Source organism: Rhopalosiphum maidis, chromosome 1, assembly GCF_003676215.2.
Source record: "Rhopalosiphum maidis isolate BTI-1 chromosome 1, ASM367621v3, whole genome shotgun sequence".
Classification (NCBI taxonomy): Eukaryota; Metazoa; Arthropoda; class Insecta; order Hemiptera; family Aphididae; genus Rhopalosiphum; species Rhopalosiphum maidis.
In genome coordinates, this window is record NC_040877.1 from 22,361,568 (window position 1) to 22,379,393 (window position 17,826).

At 24.9% G+C, this 17,826-nt stretch overlaps 3 protein-coding genes across 3 annotated transcripts; 1 reads left to right on the forward strand and 2 right to left on the reverse strand.

Moving 5' to 3' along the window:
- Positions 1-123: 123 nt before the first annotated feature.
- Positions 124-6,300, reverse strand: LOC113548951 (probable dolichol-phosphate mannosyltransferase). Its single transcript, XM_026950100.1, has 5 exons — positions 6,051-6,300; positions 954-1,053; positions 782-892; positions 528-718; positions 124-428 (listed from the first exon to the last, which is right to left on the reverse strand). Exons 1-5 carry the CDS (start codon positions 6,143-6,145, stop codon positions 209-211), a joined length of 717 nt encoding a protein of 238 aa, XP_026805901.1. The 5' UTR covers positions 6,146-6,300; the 3' UTR covers positions 124-208.
- Positions 6,296-7,918, forward strand: LOC113548860 (uncharacterized protein C7orf50 homolog). Its single transcript, XM_026949986.1, has 2 exons — positions 6,296-7,558; positions 7,690-7,918. The coding sequence occupies exons 1-2, from the start codon at positions 6,944-6,946 to the stop codon at positions 7,882-7,884; spliced, it is 810 nt and encodes a 269-aa protein (XP_026805787.1). The 5' UTR covers positions 6,296-6,943; the 3' UTR covers positions 7,885-7,918.
- An 81-nt stretch (positions 7,919-7,999) lies between these two features.
- Positions 8,000-11,461, reverse strand: LOC113549035 (thioredoxin C-1). Its single transcript, XM_026950217.1, has 4 exons — positions 11,210-11,461; positions 10,887-10,980; positions 10,443-10,566; positions 8,000-8,173 (listed from the first exon to the last, which is right to left on the reverse strand). Exons 1-4 carry the CDS (start codon positions 11,277-11,279, stop codon positions 8,042-8,044), a joined length of 420 nt encoding a protein of 139 aa, XP_026806018.1. The 5' UTR covers positions 11,280-11,461; the 3' UTR covers positions 8,000-8,041.
- Between the last annotated feature and the right edge of the window lie 6,365 nt (positions 11,462-17,826).

The following is a 17,826-nucleotide window of genomic DNA, read 5'->3' on the forward strand; positions in this document are numbered from 1 at the left end:
TACTATAACTCACTAAATAAAAGAACTACTTAAAGATAAATGAGAACTAGAAATTAATCAAGATTAGTTCTTAACAGCTTAAAACATAACACTAATAATGATTAATAATAATAATATAATATATTATAGTCATTATTGCTCTTATAATAATGGCAAATATTAAGTGTGTATACATTATACATAATATTAAATTTTTTACTGAAAGATTTTATGTAGTAGCAAATAAATACAATAGAGACTTTACAAACTGAACAATTTCTGATCCTCCTAATTTAGACTCCCCATAAACTCTGTCTACAAAGGTAATTGGAATTTCACCAATAGTATAATTTAGTTGCCTTGCACGTACCATCATCTCCATTTGGAATACATATCCTTTAGATATACATGATTCTATCAATTTCTCCAAAACTGGCTTTTTGTACAATCTGAAAACATATAGAAAGAAAATAAAAGTTTACTTTGTAATAACATATATTTAAAGAATTGTAAGTGAGATTAAATTTTATAAATATAAAAAAAATTACCTGAAACTACCAGTGAGATCAGATACTTTGGGCCTCAATAATATTTGGCTTACAAAATTAGCACCACGACTTACTAACTTTCTTTTAAAATCCCAACCTGAAACTCCTCCGTTGCCAATATATCGTGATCCAGTGACAACATCATAATCTTGTTCGGCTTGTTTTTTTATAAAATCAAGTATAAATTTTGGCTACAAAACATTAAATTATTATTAAGTACAAATAAAAATTAAACCTAATACTTTTTTACTTACATGATGTGATAGATCAGCATCCATTATAATAATAAAATCACCAGTGGCATGTTTCATTCCATGAATATATGCAGTGCCTAATCCAAGTTTTTTCCCTCTGGGCCTTAATAACTTACAACAGGATTTATCTTTATACTAAAATTCATAAAAAAAAAATCAATATATTACTTACTATTTTATCTTTCCCATAAATAGTTTCAAGTTGTTTGGCAACTTCTAAAGTACCATCTGGACTGCCATCGTCTATTATTATTATTTCATATTCAATCTCACTATAACCAATGATACCATCATTTATTAATCATAATTATTGTAATAGTGGTGCATTTTAATAAACATAATTCTTTTTTCTACAATAATACTGTAGAATTTAGATTAAAATGTTTAACCCTTTCTATGTGTCAACATTAAGAGCTGAGAAAATGCTATTATTTGGAAATTAAATATTCTAGTTGAAAATAGAATCTAGTTTGGAGGATTAAAAGTGAAACATTTTTAGTAAATTACTTAATTAAGAAATAAATAATAAATAATATCAAAAACTAGTATTTGACAATACATATTAATTTTATTGTAATTAAAATATGAATTTATAGTATCTTTATGAATAGAACCACTATACGTCATGGTATAACTTTCAAGTTTTTTTGAGCTCTATTAAATATTTGAAACTTTTTTCTAAAATTGTAGTGTGAAAAAATATGAATGTGATCAAAAATCTTGAAAATTTAAAATGAAGTATCTCACAGTTAATACTAGAATTAAAACAAATTGAACATAAATCTAAAATAATGCATAATGAATGTTTGATGTTAGGATAGTTAAGACAATTTTTCAAAATTAAAAAAAATTTTAAAAATGAATATAATGATTCATATACCTAAGCTTTAATTTTTAAAATTATAAATTGTTGAGGAGACTATATTTTTTTTACACGCAATGACTTTTAAAATATTTAGAATAATTTTTGGGTATTTCCTATTCATATTGTATTATTAATATTAAAATAAATTATTAAAATAGTAATATATATTTAGTAATAAATTAGGTATTTAAACAAAGAAAAATATGTTAATTATTTTTTTAAAATTTAAGAATACTTTTTGTGAGGATTTAAAACTTTAAGAATTTGTATATTTTATAATGACATATGAAAATGAAATATTTTCAACAAATATTATTTTAAACTAATAGTAAAACATAGATTAGGTACTTTAATATACCTAAATATATCATAAAATATACTTAGTATAGTAATATAGGTTAAAAGACCACCTCCACTCTGAATTATTTTACACTTCAACTATGATTACCTAGGTATACTTAATATTTGACTAAAATTGTAATTGTACTGTAGAGCAATTACATACTAGCCCATTTTTCTAAGATTTAATTTCATAAGTTGCTTTATTTTGTTTTTCTTGTTATACCGATTTTATTCTACGCAAGTTTAAATCATTATATTAATTTTAATACTATCTCTTTAATGATATTTTCATTTTTCATAATACTAATTATATGATTATAATCATAATTATAATATTGTTAAGCTGTGTCCAGACCAAAGAAATATTTGTTGACAAGTTTTTTTTGATGTGGACGTGACTTTAAGTCTATAATCAATATGTTTATGAAAATGGTAAAAAATTTATATTATAGGTAACTGGATGGTTATTATTACATCAATATGACAAATCAATTCTTTAGTCTTTCTTTTATCTTTCTAAAGTGATAACAAAAGCATAAAACTGAAATTAATTGACATTTTAGTTATAAATGTATTGGTTTACATGCAAAGGGGTTTGGGGATAAGAATATGAATAATATAAGCTTCAGTATGTATATAGGTCACTGGCTCACAATAATTTTACTAAGTACTTATATAATTATAGTATTAACTAGAGATGTTCCGAGTACCCGGCAATTACTCGATGACCGAGTATTCGATATCATATTTAAAACTCAGCCCTTACCCGGTACCCATTGTCATACTAAATTTTTACCCGGCGTAATACCTTCATTTTTACCTGGTCCTTGCTCGATATAGGCTTAATACCTACGCTTCATTATGTAATTTATAAAATATATAATATATACTTTTACTCGGCCAGTACTCAGTACCCGGTGAGTATTAAAAATTATACTTGGTACCTGGTTCATAACAAATTATCTACTCGAACATCTCTAAAATTAACTAAATAAGTGGTTCTTCATATATTGTAAATCTCATAAGTTCAATTTAAATTATCCATTCACTAGTACTAAGTACTTACATAATTTTGATAATTAAATTAATGTTTTTCAGATGAATCAAAATATGTCAAACAATTAATTAAATATTTTAAAGCATTTTTAATTTTTTATACATAATGATATAAAGAATATTGTTAAAATATATTATACTTAATTTTATTATGAATAACAAAGTTACTATTTATAATTTTAAAAAAAAATCTAAATAAAATATATAGACAAAAATATTTAAATTTAATAAATTAAAACAGAATTATTTTCAAAGTATTTTTTAATAAAGGAAATTCCATAATTTCCATGAAAAGAAAATGCAATATTGCTGATTTTTAAATGTTCTTCATCACAAAATTGTTTTAATAATTTGGTTGCCACTCCATTATTTCTATACTTTACCATCACTCATACTTTTGATACACCAAATTTTACAGAAACTAATTTTTTTGAAAGCTGATTATTTTGATAAATACACGCATTTGATTTTTTTAGAAAAACCGATTTCTAAATTAATAAATAGTTTTATATTTTTCAATTTAAGTTCTAAGTTTTAAATCATCACAATCATCAGTAACCTTTATTATGTTAAAAATAAATCCATTATCATTAAATTTATTAGCTATATTTACAGGAATTTGGCTCTTAAACTGAAGTTTATGTAAATTTTTATTTAAAGGTTTATGTATATGTATTGAATCATCCCAAAAAGAAGGAACTTAAGATGGAAATATACACTGACAAGGTTTTTCATTTTTTTTTTTTTGTTTTAGACTTGAAACATCAAAAATAGTATTATTTTGTTTATCATTATTAAACTTTTTATTTTTACTTTCTGGATACTTTAATAATTTTTTTTTTGATGTCTCAATAGAAGGCATAATAAATGGTTTAGTAGATTTCCGATTATTTCTTAACCAGTAATGATTTTGATTATTTTTTACCGGATTATGATTATAATTAGCTACTTCAAAATTGTTAGAAAGATTTTTGTTTATAGTCACCAATTTATCAACATGGAGTTCATTATAAGAAGGATAATTTATATCTTGAGCAATGTTTTTGGAAATCTCATTTCGTGGCAATTTATTTATACTCGTTAAACTGCAGTTTTATAAAAATTGTTTCTCAGGTGATTCATTAATGAAGAGATTAATAAAGAATTTGATTTATTTAATTCTCTAATACAACTAAATAAATCAAGTGGTGCAGTTTTAGTTAATGAAATTGCATCATTATTATTATCCGTTGCAGATTTAAATGATTTTAAATTGTTAGAGGACTTAAATTCTAAACAATTGTTTTGTACATATGACTTATCTATAGATTTCTCTTTTTGGCCAAGCAAAATGTTATTGTATAATGGGAATTTAATTGGTTCCAGTTTTTTATTAACACATTCCAACTTGTTATTCAAAAGATTAAATTCTTTAAATCAACATCTATAAACAGTATAGTTGAATATTTTTTATTATTTGATAAAGAGTCAGTTTAATTGTTTATAAACATTAATTAATTAATTTCATTATATTATAAATATTTTTAACAATATCTTTAACACGTTTTGATCTTTTACTTATCTGCTTGTCTGGTTTATACATATTTTTATTTATTATTTGTAATATCTCATGTTTCATACTATTCAAGTATGGTACAATATTTCCAGAAAACATTTTTAAGCTCAATTCCATTTGGAAAATATCTGATAAATCAGTGTCATTCAGATAGTTTTCATCAAATTTCGTATATTAATATTGTATCTACAAGTTTAAAGATATTATGGTTGTATTTTTATAAAGTGTTTTATTTATAGTTGAATATTTTGGTTTTTGTATTGTGTTTACTGTTTTATCAGATAGCATATTCAATTGAAATTCATTGATTTTACTTTCGTTACTCAATGTCATGTTTATTGTAAAACTAGGCTTCTGTAAAGTTGTTTCAGATTGATTTGTATGTAATATATTTGTCACATCTTTCAAATTTTTCTGTGAAATTCGTTTTGTATTATTAAAGGTTGTATAATATTGTTTTTTTTTTTTGATTTTCAGATGTTAATAGATTTTTAGTTTATCGAGGTAGTTTTATTTAATAGATTAGGAGTACCAGTAGACAATTCTGTGTTTAAAGAAATAGTCTTATCATAATTCTCCTGGCATTTATTAATCTTACATGGTTTTAATTTAATATTATTATTAGACAATTTGCATTTAATAGATACTTTTTTACAATAATCTATATAACTTATGTTATTATTACATTTATTTAAAGGACTACTGGTGGCTAATGGTTTATTCTTCATCATTTTACAATGATCAGTATCAGGATCAGAAGTAGGAGAAGAAAGATGACACAAATATAATTTTATTTTTTTTAGGTATAATTAACAATTTTGATCCTTCTGAATTTGTATAATATATTCCACTAGTATCAGATGAAAAACTATAATAGTCTATTGCGTTAGATGGCTGATCTAAAATTTCATTCTTTTGCAAACTTTCAGTTTTAGTTTTAGTTTTTATGCTAGACAAAGTACTAGTTTCACAGTTTAAGACATCATTAGAATTGAGCAAAGATCTAGAATTTTATATACCACTCATAATTTCTAGACCTAAATGAAACTAATGAACATTTATTGTTGGCAATATTTACTATATTACTTTTATCATACATAGTAATTGCATTTGCTGGTTAATGTACATGTCTGAAAAAAATACAAGAACTTAGCCTAAATCTAGTTATATGTATTTATACTATTTAAATATATATATAATAATATTACTTTAATAATACATTAACAACAAATCTAAAATATCTAAATAAAAAAAAAATCAATCATACACATGAAATACATCATGAAAAGTAATTGACAATTTCCATCACTTAAAACTAAGTTAATTACCTAACTACCTAAGCAATACATATAATATAATATTATAACCATATATATTCAATTTAAAATTATTAGTAATAATAATATCTTATTCTTCATGACTACATGTAATAAATAAATAAAATGTATTACCTAATTTCCAAATATTTGTGAATTAGATAAACTATAACAGGTAAATTTTCTTTTTCATTGTATGTCGGCAGTAAAATTGAATATTTTGATGGCATCTTGTATAATATTATATTAATTAAATAAAATATAAATTATAGTAAAATGCAAGACATGGGAAAATGTTAAAATTATAATTATAATAATGCATATAGATATAAGAATTAAAAACTAAATAAACATTGATTAGTGACTACCACGGGGCACCATCGAGATCACGAACAATAGATATTGTTATCTATCTCGATGCGGGGCACCACGGCCATATATATTATTTGTATGGCCGTGCGAGGCACAGACCTTAGAATATAGACCACGGATACCTATATATTTTAAACTAGATAGCCGACCCATTTGAAGCCTCTGATAACAAATTTAAACGATAATAAACAGTGCCGTAGCCATATAGAACAATCTATACATTATTATTCCCACGATGAACATCCCGAGTGACGTAAAATAAGGGATCAATAGAAAAGTTCTATGGTTCTACTGATACCTTTGTTATCAACTTCTTTAATTTATTATTTAATGGCATTGACTAATTTGAAATGTGATTATGACATGTGGAAAATGAAAATATGAACTAAAATATTTAATTATTTAACTGTTATAGTAATGCTATAGTAAGTTGTACTTATACACTACTTGCTGAAGCTGAATAAAATAGTTTTTTTTCGACTTTTATAACACTTCAGTGATTAATATTTAATAGTCATTAATTGGTAATCTTTAAATAATTATAATATTATAACTTAAAAAAAATTCAGTTAATATACCATAGTGTACTTGTTAAGTATTTATTTTGATTAAAAGAATGTACCGTTGACTAGTTTGACTTTTTTTTTTATAACAAAATGTCTTTAAAAAGTGTTCTAAAAAAAAAGTTTAAGATAAAAAATCCAATTACATCAATGAAGAAAAAAAATAAACCAAAGCATACGCCGTCTGCAGATACTTATAGTAAAATCGACGGAGAAAATAAAATAAAAGAATGTTCCATAACTGACAAAGAGCAAAAAAAAAACACAATACCTGAAAAATCATTAAATGGTGAAAATGGCAATGAAAAACATAATAATGATGGATCAATAGAAATAACAACTGTCAACAAGAAAAAACGCAAATCTACAGATCAAGATACTAGTCTTGAATGTGTACCTATAAAAAAAAAGGTAACTTTTGCAGCTGATGTAAAAAGTGAAAAAGATGATCAGAAAAGCAGTGCTGGAAAATTGAAACTAATAAGCTTAAACAAACGGAAGAAGCTGAATTATATAAAAAAATTAAAAGCTAAAAAAAATAAACAAAAAAATGCAAAAAAGTGTGAAAAAAATGCTACTGCTATAAGTACACCTAGACAAGAACGAGCCGTGGAATATTTAATGCAATGGAAAAATGATCGATCAAATTGGAAGTTTAAAAAAATTTATCAACTTTGGTTGATTAAAAACACTTATGACCCCCTAAAAGCAAGTATTGTATTATATATTTAAAATAAAACTGTTTTAATGAACCTTTTTTTTTCTCACTTTAATATATAAGAATAAACATTGAATACCAAAAATCAATAATAAGTATATATATATATATTTTTTTTTAGGTGTCTAAAGAACACTTTGATGTTTTAGTAGAATATCTTCAAACTATTGAAGGTAAGAGTCGCAGTATAATTCTTCAAAGTGCTAATACAGTTGTCTCAGAATTTTCTAATTCTAATGATGGACAACAAGAATTGAATTCATCACAAGAAGTTAAATATCAACGAGCCAGGACTATTATTCAAATGTTTGAATGATACATTTAATCAAATATATTTTTTTCCAATTAAATGTAACTAATTTTGTTTTATTACATATTTAAATATTTAATAATAAAAATTAAATAAATAGCATTAAAACCATAAACCTGACTGAATCCAATTAACTAATGTATAATTTCACAAATTTAATATATTATTTTTTTTCTATACTAGGTTCAGTTAACTTTGAGACAAAATGTTTAAGTTTATCTTCATCTTGTAGTCCAATCATTTTTCCTTGAACTTTGCCATCTTTCATTAGAACTAGTTCTGGTACTACTGATACCTAAAAAATGTTAGTTTGATTTAGAATAATGTTACAATAGTTCCATTTTTTTTAAGATATTTAAATATTTGTATTTTTTAATAATAGTTCAAAATAACACAAACTGATAGCTGTTTATGTAAATTATAATATAGAAAGCAAATGAAAGTATTTTCCAAACGATAATGATACATTATTTTAGGTTTAGTGATTCGAAATTAATTATCAACCAATTGTAAATAGTTTTAAATTTTTTTAAATAATATTAAAATCATTTGTACTTGATTATTATGAAATAATAGAAAACTTAGATTGTGTTATAAATTTATAATAATATATTAGACATTATAGATGTATGTATACACAAGGTGACTTTTTAAGCATGCTCGCTCAATTATTACGCTTAAACTATATATATATTCAAATTTTGATTTTTACATAGTTTCAAGTTGTTAAAAAACAACGTTTTTATTAAAAAATTATATTTTTAAATGTTTTTTATCCTTATATTTTTTTAAAGCTTTTTCTTTTTTGAATGACAACATAGTTTTAATTTCATATTGAAAAACAGAAAAATTTTCCGAGTATTTTAATCAGGGCTTAGCATTTGAATCATTTATTCGGGTTTTGGGTGCCGGATGTATTCGGGTGTTCAAACACTAGAATAAAAAATTTAAATTAACATTTTGGTTTTCAAAACCGTTATTATTTGGGTTATTATTGGTTAATACGGGTGTTGAGTAATCTGAAAAAATCAGTAAATATCTGTAAATAATTATTGAATTTACCTATGATTGATTGTAAGATTGTTCCTGTTATTATTATTATTAATTATTTAACTCTACAAAATTGAATTCGACACATAAAATACATACAAAATTATATATCACATGAAGATTAAAAAAATAAAAAAAATATTCGGGTTAACCCGAATGATCTATTCGGGTTTTGGTTAATAAAGGTGTTAGGAAAACAGAATCATTCGGGTTATATGGGTTTCGGATGTTTGATTTTTTTAAGAGTGTTTAGGGGTGTTAGGGGTTCAGGTTAATTTGAGTGCAAGGCCCTGATTTTGATACATAAAAATCGAATTTAGGGCGAGTAGTTTATGAGCTATAAGTATTTAAAGTTTTGATGCGCGGAATGGAGTGGTACGGGGTTACCCCGCAAAATGTTTGTCCACTACTCCGTTTGTCTAAACTTTAAATACGTATAACTCATAAATTACTTGCCCTAAATTCGATTTTTATGTATCAAAATACTCAGAAAATTTTTCTGTTTTGGAATATGAAATTAAAACTATGTTGTCATTTAAAAAAAGTAAAAACTTAAAAAAAATATAATTTTTTAATAAAAACGTTGTTTTTAACAACTTGAAACTATGTAAAAATCAAAATTTGAATATTTGTATACTAATGGGGTAAGCATGTTTAAAAAATCACCTTGTGTATATATAATGAACTTTTTGATTTAACTATAAAATGTTTAGATTATTATAATAAAAATGTGTAATACCTCAATTATAAAAGTATAAACTAGGAAAAAATTAATCAATTAAATTAAATATATATTATACAAATAAATTATTGAATTATTAAGCTAATCAGTTTGTGTTGTGAAAATGTATAAACATGACGGGTATTTAATTAAAAACCTGTGCAATATAGAAAATATTTAAATATTTATAAATATTGCTCAACTGCTCAAGTAGTAGGTTATTTGGTTTAATAAAATACAGGATTTTTTACTTATTTTTTAGGATCAAAAATATCAGAGTCTTGGTTATAAGTAACTAAATATAAGATATATCTTATATCAATAAGATATACAATGTGAAAGTGGCACAATAATAATGTGTACAATGTTGTCCACTCATTAAAATATTTTAATACTTGGTTTTTAGGTGCCTATAATATTTTTTTTGTTTTTTGAAAGAAAACATAGATTAAAAATCAAATAATTAATTTGTATAAAAATTGAATTTCAAATGAATAGTTCCAATTATACAAGATGTTAGTTTAGATGGGGAGAATAAGAGATTGACAAATTACAAGACATTCCTGAGTATTGGGCCAGAACTCTACTCATCAAAAATTTTAAATAATAATAAGTTACAACTTCTTGTAACTACTTGTTTGAAATTAAATTTAAAATTATATATTTTTTTTAATGTTGTCGATTAATTAATTTAAATTATGTAAAATATTATTTTCAAAAATGTTTAAATTTTTGAACTAAAGAGTGTTTACTAATTAAATAATCACTCTTGTCTATACAATATATAGCTTACACCATATTCCATGGCAATTTCAGCGTTGTCATCAATATCAACTTTTGCAAGATGAATTGTACCATTATGTTCTTCTATTATTTTTTCAATTCGAGGAAGTAACATTTTACATGGTCCACACCATCTAAAAAAAATAATAAAAAAGACTTGTTTTATAAAATTAGTTCAAAATATAGTATTTACGTTAAAATCTTTAAAGTTGCTTGAATTATATTTTACCAATTGAAAAAACATTAAAATTACAAAACCATTGTACACATATAGGAAAATTATCTTCATAATTAATAATAATTTTAAAATACAAAATGCCAAATTTGTATTATATAATGTATTATTTGATGTGAACTAATCATGAATGTAAAAAAAAAGGGGGTAAAAGTAAAAGTAAATAAATATAAAAAAATCCAACACATATATTAATATGTAAAATAAATATTTACATACGTTGCAAAAAAATCTATCACCACAGGCTCTTTACTTTTTAGTACTTGTGTATTGAAATCGTCTTGATCTTGAATTTTAATTATTTTATGCCTAGCTATAATTCAAAAAATACATCATATAAATATTGCTATTAATTTTTTATTAATTAAATTTTGGTATTGGTGTAGAATATATTTCCACTTAAAGAAAAAAATTATTAATAGAAAGGTAACTAAAAATTAAACTTCTAAAAAATATATTATTTGTAAAAATAATTGTATTTATTCTCCCATCTCTTTTTTTTTCAAATAAGGAAAAATTCTACTCCAATACCATTTTATTACTTGTAGTTATGCTGAATGTTCTTGAAATGATTTTTGTCAGCGACATATTTTTGGAAACGTTTAATAACATGATTAAAACTAATAATTTAATATAAAATGGTGAATTTTTATACTAATAAAATATCTTTATTCTATGATGAAAACTTAAAAATGCTGTATTTCAATTTCTGTAAGTTAAACTACAAATTACCTATCTAAGTATCAAACTACCAACTATATTGTTAAATAACTAATTTATCATATTTAATAATACCAACCGTGAACAAGTATTGAGTAAGTAAAATAATAACTAAATATTTTTATCTTTGACTAGTATGATTACAGTTTTTATCACGAACTAAGATATATCATGTTTAAATAATAATATAAGAAATGACACTTAATCAGCTGTTATTAAAATGTATTGTATTTACCATGAATTAAAATAATATACTGTTCAATTTATTATTATTATTACATTTTTATTAATTTTAAATATATTTTAATTCGTGATCTCAACTATATATTTATACGATTATACCTAGTTTAGTATAGATCGTAGGTGTCCTTGTTTCCTAATGGAACAGCTATTGCCATAGGCGGATAAAGGGCGATTGGTCCCTGCGAAAAAATATCGTATGCGGACAATTGGTCCCCGTCATAATTTTATACTCGGACATTTAGTCCCAGGCTTAAAAGTTAAATACAAAATATTTTTTAATCATTAAACATTCTTTAAAATGTATTTTTAATAATATAATACTTTTAGAATATAATAATAGTGATTTGTTTTAAAAAAAATAAAAATGAATAATAATAATAATAAATAAATAAATAGGATTATTATAGTCGAATAAAAAAATAATTTAAGTATAACATAATAATTACAGTTTATGAAAATCTCGAAAGCCTACACAAATAATTCAAAAAATCAACTTTTGAAAAGTTATTATCAAAATTATTACAAATAGAAATAATGTTTTTTTCCTTGTCGCTTAAAGATTTCAAAAAATTATTTGAAAAACATCATCATTATTTTTTGTCAACGATATCATTGTTGTTGAATTAATTATTTGTATCGATTCAATAGAATTATAAATATTTAGATGTTTAATTCTATCGATATTTTTAAATTTATTATTAAATACTTCAAATTTTGTTGTTAAAAATACATAATTTGTTTAAATTGTATAATGCTTCAAAGCTTGAAAATTAAATGTAAGGTTATTTTAAAAGTATTATATTATTAAAAAAACATTTTAAACAATTAATGATAAAAAAATATTTTGTATTTAACTTTTAAGCCGGGGACTAATTGTCCAAGTATAAAATTATGACGTAGACCAATTGTCCGCCTACCATCATGGGTCTTCAGCCTTTTGAGCCAAAAGTTACAATTTACATTATTTTCCAGTTTTTAAAAAGCCACAAAAAATTGTTGTTTCAATATTTTAGTATTTGTTTATATATAATTGATTTTCTATTTAAAATAAACGAATTTATGTACGAAGTACGAAAACTTACAAATATTTTTAGCATAAAACATATTCAATTATTTTAGCAATAATAATAAATATTACAGTTATTGAATAATATATAGTTACCTATATGGTTACATCAATGCGAGTATTGGATTTACATGCATTTGAAAAGTTTGATACACATTTTTAATTTTAGTTAATTAGCCTGTGCAGATATTTCATATTCTTAAAAGCAACAAAAATATAATGTAAAATAATTTTTTTTTTTGTATCTAATATAAGACAATTATTTTTGCATATGGACCTAGAGAGCTATAACTTACGACCCAAATGCGGTTCGAAAGCCTTAGGTTGCTGATCTCTGCGGCATAAGTCATAGGCTCATATAGCATTGATTATATTAGTTGATCGATATCCTCCGCCGACAAATGACGATACTACAATAGGATTATATGATTGATAAATTGTGGCAATTTCTAGCTGGGCGCAATATGGGAATTAACTGCGGAGACTTTAATTTACCAAATATTAATTGGCTTAATAGTGTTTCGGGACTGTCATTCTTGGATAATATAAATGATAAAGACGAGGTAATAGCTGGTAGGTGATGAATACCATTTTTTTAACTTCTTTGTTAGGATGATGATTGTTTTAAGATTAAATGATCTTTGGATTTAAATTGCAGTTAGTCGCCTTCAAGAAATTTTACTAACACTATTTGAGCAACATGTACCAGCTAGTTGACAATTTGTGTATTTCGTCGCTCGACTCTCGACTTTCTTTATAGTCATATGCACATCTTAATTTAAACAATTTAATTATTGAGAAAACGTTGCACACTAAAAACTAAAACACTATGGTAACTACTATAAACTACATCGTTATACATTTTTTTTGTTAAATGCAAAAATTAAAGTCGAGTCAAAATTGGCATGTAGGTTTTACCTAAATACTAAATAGGATAAATATATTATCATTCTTGTATGATCAACATAATACATAAATTCTGGTCTTTTGTAAATAATTGTCAAAATACATCAGGTATCTCAAATGTTATGCACTATGAAAGTTTTCATATTCAATTAATATATTATACAACATTTTTAGAAATTGTTCTTTTATTCCGTGTTGTTTTTTACCTTGGTCTTTATTTTAGGAATTCATCGGCAACGTCGCAAAATATGTCTTTCATCATGGAAAGTAAAATAATTTGTTTAAAAATATCGTGAAAGCTAATCCATTTCACATTATTGTTTTATATTTGTTTGATGTTTTTTCATATAGCCAATAGCCGTTTAATTGTCTTAATGTTTTCTTCAATTCTATTAAAATGTCAGAAAAAGAAAAAAAGTCATTCTGTAAGGAATGGTCAAAAAACAGCCATGATTCTACGTTTTTTAAATCTACGCAGAGTATATACCTGGACCGCGATTCGTTACGTAGCTGTCCGGCGTCCGCAGACTTCTTTCGTCCCGCAGCAATCTCGACTCCGGTTGCCACTGATTCCGCAGCATCATATCTACGTTGGCCCCGTGTGTTTCGGTCTTCGCTGTCCGTCGCCAGAGTCAAAATCTACACCGCCGACGCGCACTAGCCTCTCGCAGTTAACCGTCGCTTATGCGGCCTCGGTGGAAGCTGTCAAGCCACGCCTGCCGCCATGGTTATTGCATTGCTTTGCTTGCCCGTGCTAACGCGTCAACGACTACGACACTTGTTCGCATGTGGGACCGGCCGAGAAAAAGGTGACCAAACCGGCGACCATAATATTACTTGTAGTTAATAGTTATGCTGAATGTTCTTGAAATGGTTTTTGTCAGTGACATATTTTTGGCAAAGTTCGCCTTCTCGTTTATTATGTTGTCCTTCGCCAATGTACTTTTTTACCTATTATTTTTTAATCTTTTTTTTGGTTTTTTAAAAATCCTATTTTGTTTATCAATTTATAAGTATTTTTTTGATTTTTTTTCTATTAAAATTATTATGTTCAAATTTTATAATCACTCAATGATATATATTTTTAATTTTTTTACATTTTTCTAAAACATAATATGTTATTGTTTGTGGTGCGTGCCACTGATCAACGTTTTTTTGTTTTTTTCTTAATGTCAATTTTTTAATTTTTTTTATCGGTATGTTGATATATTTTTTTTTTTAAAAGTAAAGTACTGTTATTATACACTTACATAATAAATTATTAATGAAGAGAATTTTTTATGTATTAAAAAACATACACAAATTGTATTATATTAACAAGATTAAAGAATTTTTAATAATAAGACAACCATGTAATAATTGTGAGATTAATAAACATAACAATTTTTTACAGTAAAATGTCAATAAAAATAATAAAATTAACCATGGCAATGGCCAATAATGGAATTATTAAATAAACATATATGTACCATCTGACACAATATATTTCTTTATTAATATTATAAAAATTATTGTTTATTCCGTTCCTCAAAAATATTTTTTTCATTTTTGTTTTCGTAAAATTTAAAATGAATGATTTGCGTTTTATTTTTTTGTTATTGTTTAAATTTAACACAAAATTGTCTTTTTTTTGTGTCGTTGATAAGTTAAATAGTATAAAAGTATATGATCAGTTAAAAAATTAATGATTTAAAAAACCGTTAAAATACATTATTAGTGGGCGGAACTATGGTCTGATTGGCTCCGTATTAATGTATCTATATGCTAAGAACATATTATTTTAAATGTAATAAAATAAATTAGGCATAAATGCAAAAAAAAATTTAGTAATTAATTGTACGTAATAAATAGAATAGTTTAAATGTTTAAAATATATTTAGTATCTGTGTTTCACATGTTAGATTTAAGTTTAATTAAAAGTGAAACAATTTTAGATTTATAACATTAATAATTACTTATGTTATACATTTATATTGTTATAAATAAAAAACATCGGTGTTCCCTATCGCCCTTCACCCTTTCCTATAGGTATGATCAGGGGCGTATTTAGGTAGGGGCTTTGGGTCCCGTTGCCCAGAATAACAAATTTTTAAAGATTTAGAGAGTTGGAAAATTTTTATTTCGTACTTTACATACTGTGTATTGACGTAGTGACGTCGATCATTAATATTTTTCACAACAAATGTGTGCCATAGAGGCATAGAATACTATAGTATTTATATAACATGGTGTTCTATGGTATTAACAGTTTCACCATTACGCGGCATAGAAGTTTTTTAGTTTTTTTTTTACTGGGGGGGAGGGAGGAAGTCGGCAAAATATGTGTTGTCTTATCCTAAAATTTCTAAATCCGCCACTGGGTATGATAGATGCAAAATGACCCATGCGTGATGAGTGTCCCAATCTAATGAAAATGTCTAGTTCCACCTATGTACTTACATTCATAGAAGAATTTTATATTATTTATGTTGTTGCATCAACTTGCGGTGTAAATACTGTTCACACTAATATGCATGCGTATTATTATTGATTATAAATATTAATATACTCGTATAGTAGTAACGCTATTATTTATAATCAATGGTAAAAGAAAGAAATATATATAAATGTAAAAGAAATAGTTAAAATATTATACAGCATTAACCTAACGAATTTTGTTCGAAAAGAGTAAAGACTAAAAGCCGGAAAAGCTAAACAAATCATAAAATTATGAATAATAATTATAATAACGAACAGGATACCCTTAATGAACAATGCTGAACTTAAGGGTGTGAGAGTCCAAAGGCGGCTACTAAAGAAGAGGCCTTCTTTTTAGTACTTGGCCGGGGGCATGAACCCCAAGTTGGTAAGATGATCTATGCAGCTGCTTATAGTTTGTATAGGTGAAAGTTCGGCACTGATTATAAGAATTCTAAAATATATGCATTGTATTGAACTTGAACATTAATATAGTCAAATATTTTATACAATATAATAAATAAAAAAAATTACAGTTCAATCTTTTCGCTGCCTAAGCTACGGATACATAAAACTTATTGTAACTATTCACTTAAGAGGACGCCATACCCGCGTGTGTTATCTAAACAATGACATATGCTTTTAAATTTCAATATTATTATTTTAAAGTGAGTTATGAACATTTTAAAGTTGTTATATTGGCGTCCTCTTAAGTGCGTTCGATTTCGATATAGTTATATTGAATTTCACCTTCCGACAGTTGTCAAACAACATCAGTGTTGAGTTCTACCAGCTAATTACGCCCGACTATAGAGGTTGTCCAATGCATGCAAAATGGACATTGTTTTCAACAATCTATAAACAATCTCCTAGCTCAAGATAATTCCAATCTTCTTAGTAATAATAATGTAAATACTATTTCAAATTGGTCCAATTGATCTTGTATAGTTGTATCCCAACATACTCACTTGCGGTCAATGGTCGGACACCTTCCAGTACACCTCTGTCCACTCAACACTGCATAATATTAGTAAAAATGTATATTTTGTATATTAGTAATAAATGTACATTTATACAGATTATTATTATTATTATTTTATAAATAGTCATGGTTAATAGTGCAATTGTTAACATTTAATGTTTTTTACAAAAATAGTAAATACTATATTATTTACTTATAAATTGTTTTTATCACCATACCTAAACATTCATAATTTTATGATTAATTTCAATAATTTGCCTTAGCTTCAAGAATAAAATTAATAAGTCATAAGTAGATTTGTTGATATTAAACTAGCTATGTGTTTTTTCTTTAAAACAATTTTCTTTTGTCAGTCTATATTAATATTGGATCTGAATATCTGATAATGTTTTACAATGAAACTGTTTTGCTAAAAAGTATAAAACAACATAATTGTAATTTAGTAATTATCCAGTATTTATGTTTTTAATACGATAATAACAGAAATGATTTACCATAATAAATTATAGTAAGAAATTATAAATTCAATAAAAATATATTACTTTGATACCATAGCCTATAAGTAATTATAGAATGATAATGAAAACAGAAACACCAATATATTTTTATATAATATTTATTTATTTAATATTATTAATTTAAAGTAACAAATAATGCAGTGACTACTTCTTTGCATTTTGGCAAAGCGGACAAATTAAGGATTACGGTTAAACACAAAAAAATGTATAGTTGTATGGTAGTTAAACAACGTTGAACGTTATAGTTCAGTGGTCCCCAATTAATAT